The sequence below is a fragment of the Lissotriton vulgaris genome, chromosome 9, assembly GCF_964263255.1.
Source record: "Lissotriton vulgaris chromosome 9, aLisVul1.2, whole genome shotgun sequence".
Lineage (NCBI taxonomy): Eukaryota > Metazoa > Chordata > Amphibia > Caudata > Salamandridae > Lissotriton > Lissotriton vulgaris.
The window spans coordinates 434,672,292-434,686,265 of record NC_141697.1 but is presented as its reverse complement, the minus strand read 5'-3'; the positions used below and the strand labels follow the sequence as shown (position 1 = coordinate 434,686,265).

Sequence of the window (13,974 nt, the reverse complement as noted above, 5' to 3'; positions counted from 1 at the left end):
CATGTACCTCTAGACTCGCTGGTGGTCTCAAACGCTCGTAAAAGAGCAAATTCATTATCTACAGGAGAGGCTCCTCCACCAGATAAAGAGTCAAAGTTAATAGATGCATCAGGAAAAAGAGTAGCATCACAGGCAGCGAATAGCTGGCGTATAGCTAATACACAAGCACTACTCGCACGTTACGACAGGGCACATTATGATGAGTTAGAAAAACTTCTCACACATCTTCCAAAAGAACATCAGAAGAAGGCAGACCAATTAATACAGGAAGGGAAAATAATAACAAATACTTCCATTAAGTGTGCATTAGACGCAGCAGACACTGCAGCAAGGTCTATTAACACTAGTGTCATGCTAAGAAGGCACGCGTGGCTTAGAATCTCAGGATTCAAACAAGAAGTTCAAACAGCCCTACTGAACAGACCATTTGATCAGAAGACATTGTTTGGTTCAAGTACAGACGAGACATTAGAAAAGATGAAGAAAGATACAGAAACGGCTAAGTCAATGGGAGCATTGCAACAGCCAACGCACAGAGGTTCCTTTCGTAGATCCACCTATAGAGGGGGCTCAAAAAACACAGGAACAAATCAGCAATCCACATCTTTCACACCAACATCACCCAGAGGTAATTCAAGAGGTAATTACAGAGGTAACAACAATAAGGGTAGAGGCCGCGGAAATAATAACAACCGCAACGCCTCAACACCAAAACAGTGACTTCATAGATCTCCCCCCAGACCACATAACACCGGTCGGGGGACGTCTATCACAGTTCCTACCTGTCTGGGAAAACATCACGTCAGACAAGTGGGTGAGACAAATTATCCAACATGGTTATTGCCTAGAACTCACAGCTACCCCACCAAACATCCCCCCCAAACAGCGTCCAATGAGTCAAGATCATCTGACATTGTTAAGAGAAGAAGTGCTAGCACTTCTACAAAAGCATGCAATAGAGAAGGTCCCAAAGGATCAACAAGGAACAGGAGTATACTCTCTATACTTCCTGATCCCCAAAAAGGACGGGTCCCTGCGACCAATATTAGACCTCAGACCTCTCAATGCTTACATAAATTCGGAACACTTCCACATGGTCACGCTCCAACAAGTACTCCCTTTACTGAAGAAATGGGACTTTCTTTCTACACTGGATCTAAAAGACGCTTACTTTCATATCCCAATTCACAAAGCCCACAGAAAATACCTAAGGTTTGTGTTAGAAGGACAACACTACCAGTTCAAGGTCCTTCCGTTCGGTGTCACAACAGCACCGAGAGTTTTCACAAAATGCCTAGCTGTGGTGGCAGCACACCTAAGAAGACAACAAATACATGTCTTCCCATACTTGGACGATTGGCTAATAAAGGCCAAATCAAAGGAGGAATGTCTTCACAACACACAGAAGACAATTCAACTGCTGCACCACCTAGGGTTTACGGTGAACTACAAAAAATCACACCTGCAACCAAACCAGATCCAGCAATACCTGGGGGCTACAGTAGACACAGAAAAGGCAATAGCATACCCCAACCCAATCAGAGTACAGACAATGGTCGGGTTAATACAAAGATTTCAACCACAACACTCACTACCAGCACGAGTGTTTATGCAACTATTAGGCATGATGTCCTCTTGCATACTGCTAATACCACATGCCAGACTACAAATGCGCCCACTACAAGAGTGTCTAGCGACACAGTGGAATCAGGCTCAAGGTCAGATTACAGATCTGGTGTTGGTAAACGACCGGACGTATCGCTCTCTGAAGTGGTGGAACACAGAAAACATTTCCAAGGGACGGTCGTTCCTAGAGCCAATTCCACAAGTAATAATAACAGCGGACGCATCGCTCTCCGGATGGGGAGCGCATATGGACAAATACACAGTACAGGGAAAGTGGAGTGCGCAGCAAAAGAAACTGCACATCAACTACCTGGAACTATTGGCAATATTTCTAGCACTAAAAGCTTTCCAAATGCAAATAACAAACAAGGCAGTCCTGATCAGAACAGACAATATGACTGCAATGTATTATATTCAAAAACAGGGGGGGACACACTCTCTCCAACTGTCCAAACTAGCACAGGACATATGGAGATGGGCCATTCCTCAAAAAATCTACCTGTTAGCGGAACATCTACCAGGAATTCAAAATCAAATAGCAGACATCCTAAGCAGACAGTCAGAACAAGTTCACGAATGGGAACTGCACGACCAAATACTACAGCCATTCTTCCAAAAATGGGGGCAACCAGAGATAGATCTGTTTGCAAATCATCAGAACGCAAAATGCAAACAATTCGCATCCAGGTACCCACACCAAAGGTCCCAGGGCAATGCACTGTGGATAAATTGGTCCAACAAATTTGCTTACGCGTTCCCTCCTCTACCACTAATTCCATTACTGGTGAGGAAACTGCAGCAACACTCAATGACAATGATACTAGTGGCACCCACGTGGGCAAGACAGCCGTGGTTCACCACGCTGCTACAACTCTCACAAGTACCACATCAAAAGCTAAGGTTATTACCCATGCATCTTACACAGAACCATGGAGAAATAATGCACCCAGATCCCAAACAACTGAACCTAGCGATCTGGCTCCTGAGGTCATAGAGTTTGGGTATTTAGATTTACCACCAGAATGCATGGAAATCATTAAACAGGCAAGACGTCCTACCACGAGAGCATGCTATGCAGCAAAATGGAAGAGGTTTGCTATACACTGTAACAGTAAGCACATCAACCCTCTGGACGCATCCACTAAACAAATCATTTGCTATTTATTACACTTACAGCAATGTAATCTAGCATATACCTCTATTAGGGTTCATCTAGCAGCCATAGCGGCATACCTACAAAACAGGCAACACCTGTCACTGTTTAAAGTACCAGCAATTAAAGCTTTCATGGAAGGACTCAAAAGAGTCATTCCACCAAGAAGACCACCTTCCCCAGTCTGGAATCTCAACATAGTGCTTACCAGACTAATGGGGCCACCCTTTGAACCTATGCATAGGTGTGAAATACAATTCCTCACATGGAAGGTGGCCTTCCTCATAGCTATCACGTCACTTAGAAGAGTAAGTGAACTGCAGGCTTTTACGATTCAAGAACCATTTATGCAGCTACACCAAAATAAAGTGGTTCTTAGAACAAACCCAAAATTCTTACCAAAGGTTATCTCAGCATTCCACATCAATCAGTCAGTGGAATTACCGGTTTTCTTTCCAAAACCACAAACAGTAGCGGAAAGAGCCCTACATACACTGGATGTTAGGAGGGCCATATTGTACTATATAGAGAGAACACAAACTTTCAGAAAGACAAAACAGCTATTTGTTGCGTTTTCTCCCACACATAAAGGCAATCCCATCTCCAAAGCGGGCATTGCCAGATGGATTGTAAAATGCATTCAAATATGCTACTTAAAGGCAAAGAGAACATTAACTGTTCCTCCTAGAGCTCACTCTACACGTAAACTAGGAGCATCTATGGCATTTCTGGGAAACATTCCACTAGATGACATATGCAAAGCGGCTACCTGGGTTACACCGCACACTTTCACAAAACACTATTGTGTTGATGTGCATGCAACACAACAAGCTAGAGTGGGACAAGCAGTATTAAAAACATTGTTTCAGACAGTTGCAACAGACACGGGCGACCACCGCTAGGGAGAGAACTGCTGTATAGTCTATTCATAATGTACCATCTGCAGCCCATATGCCTCGAACGGAATATGCTACTTACCAGTATGCATCTGTTCTTGGCATAGAGGGCTGCAGAGTGGTACATGCCCTCCCAGCCTCCCCGGAAACCTGTGTCTGTTCCAACATTATCTTATTTAGATACACTTACATGGGCACTCTTATCTGTATTCTACTATACTACTCCATCTAACCCTACTATGGCAAAACAATCTAAGGATGGAGCCGATGCCCATGCGCACTACCAACTAAGGGAGGAGTCACCAACATACAAAAGACTCTCCAAGAGAAAAACAAAGTGCAATCATCCGAGCCCAACACCAGATGGCGATCTATTCATAATGTACCACTCTGCAGCCCTCTATGCCAAGAACAGATGCATACTGGTAAGTAGCATATTCCTTTCAAACTATTTCTTTCCATTAACATTTCACAATAAATGTAGTTCGAACCGCCTGAGTTGTAGTTACAAATGGTAAAGAATCAAGCATGGGTCAATACCACCTCTTTCGGTACCTTCTTTTTTTTTTTTTAAAAGTGCTTATCTTTTCAGGAACTCAGCAATATACTAGTTCTGTAATTCAGAGATACAGACCGTTTCTTCAACTAGGACTCGATTATTGTAAATATTGATGCCTGTTCTTTTGTCTGTGTAGTTCTACTGCTTTGAATAATACTTGTGTACGGCTTCATTTCCATCAATTGTTATGTTATAAATGCAGTGCATGGGTTTAATTAACTGATCTATGAGTGAAAACAGAAATTGACTTTCAGTTTACCTGTTACAGAATATATATGCAGACGCTAACAAATGTTAATGTTTGGAAATTCCATTTAATTAAATTTAAATCTGTATTTCCCACCTAAATTTGTGTTTCTGACCCACAATGTCTACATTGTGCAGTATTGTATTTTATTCATGTGTAATATGTGCATGCTATCTCTAAATGTAATTCTAAGTAACTCTGCTTCGTATTATTTATATCAAGCTAATGATGGAAACTGGCCAACTCTCAAACAAGGCACTACCATTGCGAAAACGCCTCAACTGTCAAGTGCAGACTGGAAGGAATCCAGTATGGATACTGGTTTAAAACAAGGACCCATCTCAAGTCAACCTGTATCAATTAACGAGAAGTTGGTAAGGTTTCTGCGGATTGCTTTAAAATATCATTTTTATAAAGCCATAAGCCTTTGATTTATTTTTAATATTTTATTTTAGACATTATACATTACATTAAGACTTGTTGATGCTATTTTCAAGTGGAGGCAATTGAAATAAATGTACACCTTCAGTTTTTCAACCTTAAAAATCACCTTACCATTTAAATTGGTCCGATTGATTTATGAAAATATCCTATTAACATTTCACCTTGTTAATATTTTACATTTCCTTTTTTCTCTTTAACTGGATGATATCGAACTACATATGCTTTTTAGCCTACAGTTACGTGAGCCTATTCTTTGTTTTGAGCTTTTTGACAAATTCCCCCTTTAGATCTCAGTGGCGTTTGAATCCCCAGGCCTGGAATATATTGAACTGATTGCAAACTTTCAGTTCGTTTCTCTTCGAAGAGCGAGCAGACCACAAATTTGCTTTGGATGAGTGCAAGCTCACCTGTATTCTTATTAAAAGGTCAATATACCTTACAGATTAGTAAAGTCAGCGAGATACTTTATAAATGACAATTTGCTGACCAGAAGTTGATGACAACATCCAAAATGTGCCAAATTAATGGACTGTTCTGTTTGGAGACCCTTCTGTGACTGACATATACAAACCATACTGCTTTTGAGACAAGATCTTAAATTATGTTTTTGAATACACAATTGGCAATCACCACTACAGTGACATTGAAGCTTTTAATGACTCAATCCGGCTGTCTTGCAGACACCTTTCAAGGTAGAGCCATGTGAGTTATCTTTCCTGAACCAATATAACAGCTATGCGGATGGCGCACTTCATGCGGTCCTCATTTGCTGCGACATCCAAAGAGTCTAGTTTTGTCTTACTGGAGTCCTTACATGTCTGAGAGAACGTTTCACTTCATTCTGAATGTGCAAAACTACTGCAGTTGAATTAGTCAAAAGTGTGCCTTAAATTGGTACTTTTCAATTATTTTCACAGGGCTTGTTGAGTCAATGTTTTTGGTTGATAGTGGCCAGTAGCAATCAGTTAACAGTTAAAAATACAGGAAGAATAGTCTACATTATTTTATGTCAATGAGAGTTGTTAAAGTGAAATAAGTTCAAAGGCAATGAATAATCATAAATATACATATAGACTGTGTCTCTACCAGATGATATGTTACAGAAGGTAAGTAACTTGTTCTTTCTTTTGTTTGTTTAAAAGACTGGAGCTGTCACCTTTAGTACCCCACCCTTGTTGTCCGACAATGCAGTCTGTGATACTGGGTTCACTAGTGATTCTTTGGCTGCATTACACTTCAGATGGGGTGGTGAAACCCCTAGAACATAGTGTGCAGGAATCCACCTGCTCGAGCTAAGTGTTAATGACCGCTTCCAATTAGACCAAAGCAATATCCTCCTACGTTAGCAAGTATGAGATTTGTTCACATGTCTGCATATCTCAACATGTATTTGTGCTATTATGCTAATTTTTTTTATGTGGGTTTATTATTTTATAATTTGTATCTATGTAATGTGCTAAAACTTGACAGGCATCAAAGTATGAGTGCACGTTTGTCCGTTAAATATATCCTGAAATATACGAGTTATCACCTCATCTGTTCGCAAAATGCAAAATGAATATGTATAAATACCAATAAGATGGCCAAAAAATAAATATGGATAAATACAGACAGAAGTATTAAAAAAATAAATGCTATAAAACTGGGCTCCTAATCTGTGGTCTAGACATGAGCCTCATGAATGGCACATACCTTCAGTCATGAAACTAAAGGCCCAGGAGAAGTAATTGATCTTTGATGGGAAGACCATGTGTGAACCCCAGATGAATGAGATCTATAGCTGTAGAAGATGAACACAATCATGGTCATATTGCTCATAAATAACCGATCATTACTTGCCAGATCTTCACTTTTCCAGCTAGCTAGCCAAAGCCTGCCAGTCTTTCAAGTGAAGGATGTCATGATTGACATGAGAGTACTTGGATTTTCACCTCTAGCACACTACAGATTAATTTAGTAAAATTATTCATCTCTTCCCCCACATGCCTCGCCTCCATCCTGAACATATGAAAATAAAAGATGACAAGAACCCAGGGGAATAGGAAACAATGCAAAGAAGGTCCGAAGTCACTGCAACAAAAGCCATGTTTCTGGATCTTTTGAAGTTTCTTTGTCGTGACCCACAGTCCTAGGATGTACTACCATAGCCAAATTGAAAGAACAGCTCTATACCCACTGGGTTGTATCCAGTTTCTTTCATTGGAAAATCCCAGACCTTTTGTCATTCATTATCACTGGAAAGTCTTGATATCAGACCTTTTTTCTGTCATTGAAAAGTCATAAATGTGTTTGCCTCCGTGTTTATCTAGTGCCCCTGCCTGTGGGGCATTTAGATTCAGCTTCCTTCTTGATTCCCCTCATTCAAAGCTTAAAAAAGCATAACAAGGCAAAAAGGCTGCATGATTCACCAAATGTCCCATAAATACTTGTTGAATTTGGAAGCTCCCGTGGACTTGCATATGTTAGTGGGTTTTCTAGATTTTTGCAGATTGTTAAAAGTGTGTTTAAAAACCTCAAGTGCAACTGCAGGCCATTATGTAAGTCTGTTTTAATTGAAGAGGGAATGTTAAAGATGTGCTAATACTGCTTTTTTAGTCCATACCTGAGTCCATACATTTGTGTGTTCTGGTGATGTGTTATTGTCTTCTTTGTTAGCAGGATGAACCAGCACCCAGCTGTTTCAAGGCATGGGCAAAGTGGGCTTTGGCCCAGGGCCCTAGTCTTGCAGGGGGTTCTGCATAGAGTACTGTCCTGACGACCTTTAAACATTCCTAAAAATATATTTTTAATACAGTTTTAATTAATTTGTTTTAATGTGTATTGTGTGTGTAAGTCTATTTCAGACATTTTGCAGAGAAATGTTTTGTTTATGATTAATGCAACAGCTATAAAAGATTTTATTTTAGATCAAAACAGGACCTCACATATGACATATGGGAGCATGTCGCAGATTATGTGCAGTAACATTAGTGAGCTGCTGTTGTGTATTAATATTGGAAACCCAAGTCCGTATCCCTGAACATTCGATGTAAACATATTTAGAATTCGGATGAGTGTGCATGTGAACTGTCAGTGACCTGACCCAAGACGGCATGAAAGAGCTAAAACTGGATCATGAATTTAAAGCTGCTCCGAACAGGGGCCCTCAAAATACCTTTGGCCCAGGGCCCCCAAAATCCTTAAGAGGTCCATGCCAGAATAACTAGTCAGTTTTCAGTTGGGAGCATCTTAAGGTTTAAAAAAACAGAAATTGCCCATTTCTCTTGACAGTCCTGTATCTTCCAACTTCCCTGCATGCACCATCTGATGAACAGACTCATCCCCATTATTGAACAAATACACTTCTTGAAAAAGTAGATGTGTGGTAGTGTTGCAAGTTCAAAATGACCACTATTTTTGATAAAGAATTGTAAATTAAAATATCCGAATTGAAATTTTTGACTTAATTTCTTTGTCTTTTTCCAGGGCTCTGAAATAGGGAAAATGTCACCTCCCATAACTAAGCAACTGTCTCATAATTATGGAACGTATCCAAGCTCCATTGCTCTGGGAGCAGGTTCTACAAACTCATTGGAGAGAAGAAAGGATGGCAGCCTGCCAAGACCAGGATCCACACTACAAAACAGACAAAGACCTCTTCCTCTACCGCCGCCCAGTAACACGAATCAACCAGGCACTTCTCAGCAAATACAGCAGCGAATATCTGTACCGCCAAGTCCTACTTATCATTCTTCTTCCTCCCCCTTCTTCCCGAGTGGAGATCCTAGACCAGAGCTTCCTATAACTGTGGCAATCCGACCTTTCCTGGCTGATAAAGAATCCAGGCCACAGTCTCCCAGGAAAGGCCCTCAGACTGTGAACTCAAGTTCCATTTATTCCATGTACCTTCAGCAGTCAGCGCCACCAAAGCACTATCAGCAATCTGTGTACAATTCACTAAACAAATCTGTCAAAGCAGGTACTGTTTATCATATTTTCATTTATACATAGAGCAAACTGATAAACTATTCCTTACATTGGTGTCTTTTAAAAAAAACTCTGCAGAAATTAGTTCATTGTGTTACTGAACGATAGAGGTTTGAGAAGAGTGGTGTGTGATATATGAAAATAGTGTGGAGCTTGACACATTTAGAATCTCATGACTGATTGCTTCATAGTACACAAATGGTTTGACCGCACATTATTTCAAGTATTTGCTCAGTCTTTAGCTTCTAGAGGAACGTGTTTGCCTTTGTGACTTAATCCATTGTTTAGTTACCATTCCAAAACGGAGGGTTTTCGCATAACTCTTAAATAAGGCTAAAGTGACCGCTTCCTTCCCCCAACCCCCCCACCCACTCTCCCATTCAGATCTCTAGAGGATCTGATTGCATTATGTTTTCTTTCAACACTTTGTGTGTTAGAATCTCTGAAAACCTTTAGGCAATATTCAACCACTTTGTTTATTTTTTCAACATCCCCCCTCAATTGTTCTTTCTGTTGACCTTGTGTTTCTTCACAGGGTTCTTACACAACCGTTTTATCTTTGTTCTCACTGTAATCCTATTACATCGTTTTTTATCAAGCCATGATCATTAATTCAAAGTGTTTATGTCTCTCATACAACAAGTGTAACCATAGCTGCTTACATTTCTGTTTATACTGCCTTGGCCCTGTCTGCCCTATGGAACGCTGCACACTGCACATGGAAAAATAATTCAATGGCCGTGTGAGAGGTAACACTAACATAATGTTTTTTAGATACGAACAAGATAAAGCCTTCATGTTCTGAGGACATGATTCTCCACCAACAGTGTACTCCACCATGGTAGAATTGTGTGGATAGCCGGCTTGAACATTGCTTCCTCTACATTTGCTAGAGTTTCCTTCATACTTTCTACAGTTAAAAAGAAAAAAAATAATTTAGCTCCTTTGGCAAGGTTGAGGTTGTGCCAGATAACTTATGTGATGTTTCCTAAGGTTGATATTACCTTCCGTTAAGATTTCCTCCACATTAAATATTTCCTATTGATCTCAGCCAATGTTTGGCACTCCTCAGTGTTAATATTGGAACGCCCCATCTATGTTAAAACTACCTTTGACATTTTTTTTATTCTGATGCCAGATACATAAAGAAAAGTTATGCAGCAAGCAGTGTTACACATATACATCAATTATGCCTGTGACTCTGAGAAGGATAAACGGACAGTAAATGTAGGAGCTAGAGAAGTCCCCAAAGACGATAGCTAGACTTAATATGATCTATAACCTAATTGAAGAAAAATCATCCACACAGACCTAATCTCTGATAACATGAGTCTTTAAAGAGTTGCAGCTGCCTCAAAGGGTGTCTGAGATCTGTAACTTATTTCTTCACCATTAAATCTTGCAACAATATATATAATTATGTATGTTGCAAAAGTAATGTGTATGTATATATATATATATATATATATATATATATATTTTTTTTTTCCAAATGCTCTGACTTTTCAGCGACGCACTCCACTGCAGGTAATTTATTCAGTTCATGCTTATGAAGGTCACAACTCCTCCGTTCTTGCTGCCTTTCGCCGGCGCGTTTCAAAGCTGTGCGCTTTTTCTTCAGGGCGTGATTACCATTGCAGAGTCACTTCCCAAACGTGTATCTAATCCCTTAAATGCTTAGTAGCAGTCTCAGTGCATATTGGGATTTGTAGTTGCTTTGTAGCATCGTGACATTGTGGAAAGTTTTAATCATTGTTTGTAACCCACAGTGGGTTCTGCGTTACGTAATCATTATTGTGATAGGATTTGACAGGGAATTTTAAAACCACTGCATTGAAGGCTCTCCAGTGAGCCCCGGACGGAGTTGCTTTCTTCCATTGAAGCTACCTGCTGTGCCATGAACAAGGAGGGTTCCTGTTCACATGATCCCCTCTCCTTCGGCTTCTTCCTCATTGACTGGGCGGTGCACTCACTACGACCGAAGCTGCCGTTTAATTTGTTTTTTCCAAATGCTCTGACTTTTCAGCGACGCACTCCACTGCAGGTAATTTATTCAGTTCATGCTTATGAAGGTCACAACTCCTCCGTTCTTGCTGCCTTTCGCCGACGCGTTTCAAAGCTGTGCGCTTTTTCTACAGGGCGTGATTACCATTGCAGAGTCACTTCCCACACGTGTATCTAATCCCTTAAATGCTTAGTAGCAGTCTCAGTGCATATTGGGATTTGTAGTTGCTTTGTAGCATCGTAACATCGTGGAAAGTTTTAGTCAAAAACAAATTAAACGGCAGCTTCGGTCGTAGTGAGTGCACCGCCCAGTCAATGAGGAAGAAGCCTAAGGAGAGGGGATCATGTGAACAGGAACCCTCCTTGTTCATGGCACAGCAGGTAGCTTCAATGGAAGAAAGCAACTCAGTCCGGGGCTCACTGGAGAGCCTTCAATGCAGTGGTTTTAAAATTCCCTGTCAAATCCCATCACAATAATGATTACGTAACGCAGGACCCACTGTGGGTTACAAACAATGATTAAAACTTTCCACGATGTCACGATGCTACAAAGCAACTACAAATCCCAATATGCACTGAGACTGCTACTAAGCATTTAAGGGATTAGATACACGTGTGGGAAGTGACTCTACAATGGTAATCACGCCCTGAAGAAAAAGCGCACAGCTTTGAAACGCGTCGGCGAAAGGCAGCAAGAACGGAGGAGTTGTGACCTTCATAAGCATGAACTGAATAAATTACCTGCAGTGGAGTGCGTCGCTGAAAAGTCAGAGCATTTGGAAAAAACAAATTAAACGGCAGCTTCGGTCGTAGTGAGTGCACCGCCCAGTCAATGAGGAAGAAGCCGAAGGAGAGGGGATCATGTGAACAGGAACCCTCCTTGTTCATGGCACAGCAGGTAGCTTCAATGGAAGAAAGCAGCTCCGTCCGGGGCTCACTGGAGAGCCTTCAATGCAGTGGTTTTAAAATTCCCTGTCAAATCCTATCACAATAATGATTACGTAACGCAGGACCCACTGTGGGTTACAAACCATGATTAAAACTTTTCACGATGTCACGATGCTACAAAGCAACTACAAATCCCAATATGCACTGAGACTGCTACTAAGCATTTAAGGGATTAGATACTCGTGTGGGAAGTGACTCTGCAATGGTAATCACGCCCTGAAGAAAAAGCGCACAGCTTTGAAACGCGTCGGCGAAAGGCAGCAAGAATGGAGGAGTTGTGACCTTCATAAGCATGAACTGAATAAATTACCTGCAGTGGAGTGCGTCGCTGAAAAGTCAGAGCATTTGGAAAATATATATATATATATATATATGTGTGTGTGAATATATATATATATATTATATGTATATATATATATCAATTCCAGTTTCCCCATTAGGGAGTTTAATCCCCATGCACTCCCGGATGTTCTTTTCAAATTACAGCCATACACCAGAGTTTGTAGATCGGTTTAGATTTATTTCCATTTATCAGTAAGCCAGCAACACCCAACGCGTTTTGGTCTCTACGGAGACCTTGCTCACATATATATGTATGTATATTCTGTATCTGATAGCGTCTTCTAGTGCAGTACCTCTGCGTGCCGGTAAGTGATATAATTCAGCACCACATCAGCTTTGTCCGCACTGGAAGTGACATGCTCAATGACTATATAGGCACCGCTCCGCTTCCTGATAGCAGTTCTTTTCTTTCTGAGCCATCAGCCTAGATCCGAAGAGAGCTACCTTATTCTACTTTTTGGACACATTTTTTGACATTTTGTGGACTCATTTTGATCTTGGTCTTCTAAATGCTAGGAAGGTCACCCAAAAAGCCTGTGGGGTTTAAACCTTGTGGTTCTTGTCCGAGATAGATGTCTATAACAGACCCCCAATATGTTTGCCTTTGGTGCCTGGAGCCGGACCACGACTCCAAGGCATTTGAAGACTTTTTTGCCATGAACTCCAAGGCACTGCTTGAGTGATCACTGATCGACTCCTTGACGATTGAGGTCCCGGTTGCATGGATGGTCCTACACCCGTTCGTGTAGCCTTTCTAGGTACTCGTCATAGAGCTTGAAGGATTCGGGTAAGTCCCAGAAATAAAATCATAGAAATATTCTTCCACTTCCCAGTGCCAGTTCAAATCATCGGACGAGGCGTGGGAACGACGTAACAACTGTAGGCCTTGCACCAACAAGTCAAGTCAAGTCAGAGAATTTATATAGCGCACTACATACCCAGAGGGTCTCAAGACGCTTGGGGAAGGGTGGGGAATTATTTGTCGAAAATCCAAGTTTTAAGCTGTTTTCTGAAGGATAGGTGGTTTTGAGTGAGGCGGAGGTGAATGGGAAGGGAGTTCCATGTTTTAGCTGCTAGGTAGGAGAAGGATCTTCCCCCCATGGTGGATTTGTTGATGCGAGGAATATCAGCGAGGGCTTGGTTGGAAGAACGTAGCTGGCGGGATGGGGAGTAGAAGGATAGACGCGTGTTGAGGCATTCTGGTCCAAGTTCGTAAAGGGCTTTGTGTGCGTGGGTGAGGAGGCGGAACGTTATCCTCTTATTGATAGGGAGCCAGTGGAGGTCTTTTAGGTGACCGGAAATGTGGTCTTTACGCTGTATGTCTAGTATGAGTCTGGCTGATGCGTTTTGGATGCGTTGGAGTTTTTTCTGAAGTTTCGCGGTGGTACCGGCGTATAGGGTGTTTCCGTAGTCCAGGCGGCTTGTAACCAGTGCGTGAGTGACTGTCTTTCTGGTTTCGGTGGGGATCCAGCGAAATGTTTTTTTGAGCATGCGGAGGATGTTGAAGCAAGATGATGAAACTGTGTTGACTTGTCTGGTCATCGAAAGTGAGGAGTCCAGGATGACGCCCAGGTTCCGTGCGTGGTCAGTTGGGATGGGTGCTTTTCCTAGGGCAGCTGGCCACCAAGAGTCGTCCCAGGCGGAGGGAGAATTACCTAAGATGAGGACTTCTGTTTTGTCTGAGTTCAGTTTGAGACGGCTGAGCTGCATCCATTCGGCTACTTCTTTCATTCCTTTATGTAGGTTGGTTTTGGCGGTGTTTGGGTCTTTGGTGAGGTAGAGGATTAGT

General features: G+C 41.5%; 1 protein-coding gene across 4 annotated transcripts in view; it reads left to right on the top strand.

The window, feature by feature from the left end:
• PPP1R13B (protein phosphatase 1 regulatory subunit 13B) overlaps positions 1 to 13,974 on the top strand; it is a 427,185-nt gene that overhangs the window by 312,964 nt on the left and 100,247 nt on the right. For all 4 annotated transcript variants that reach the window (XM_086937879.1, XM_086937878.1, XM_086937880.1 and 1 more), the window contains 2 exons: positions 4,704 to 4,855; positions 8,391 to 8,883. In XM_086937879.1, the coding sequence (XP_086794005.1) occupies positions 4,704 to 4,855; positions 8,391 to 8,883 (645 nt within the window). The remainder of the gene's footprint in view (positions 1 to 4,703; positions 4,856 to 8,390; positions 8,884 to 13,974) is intronic.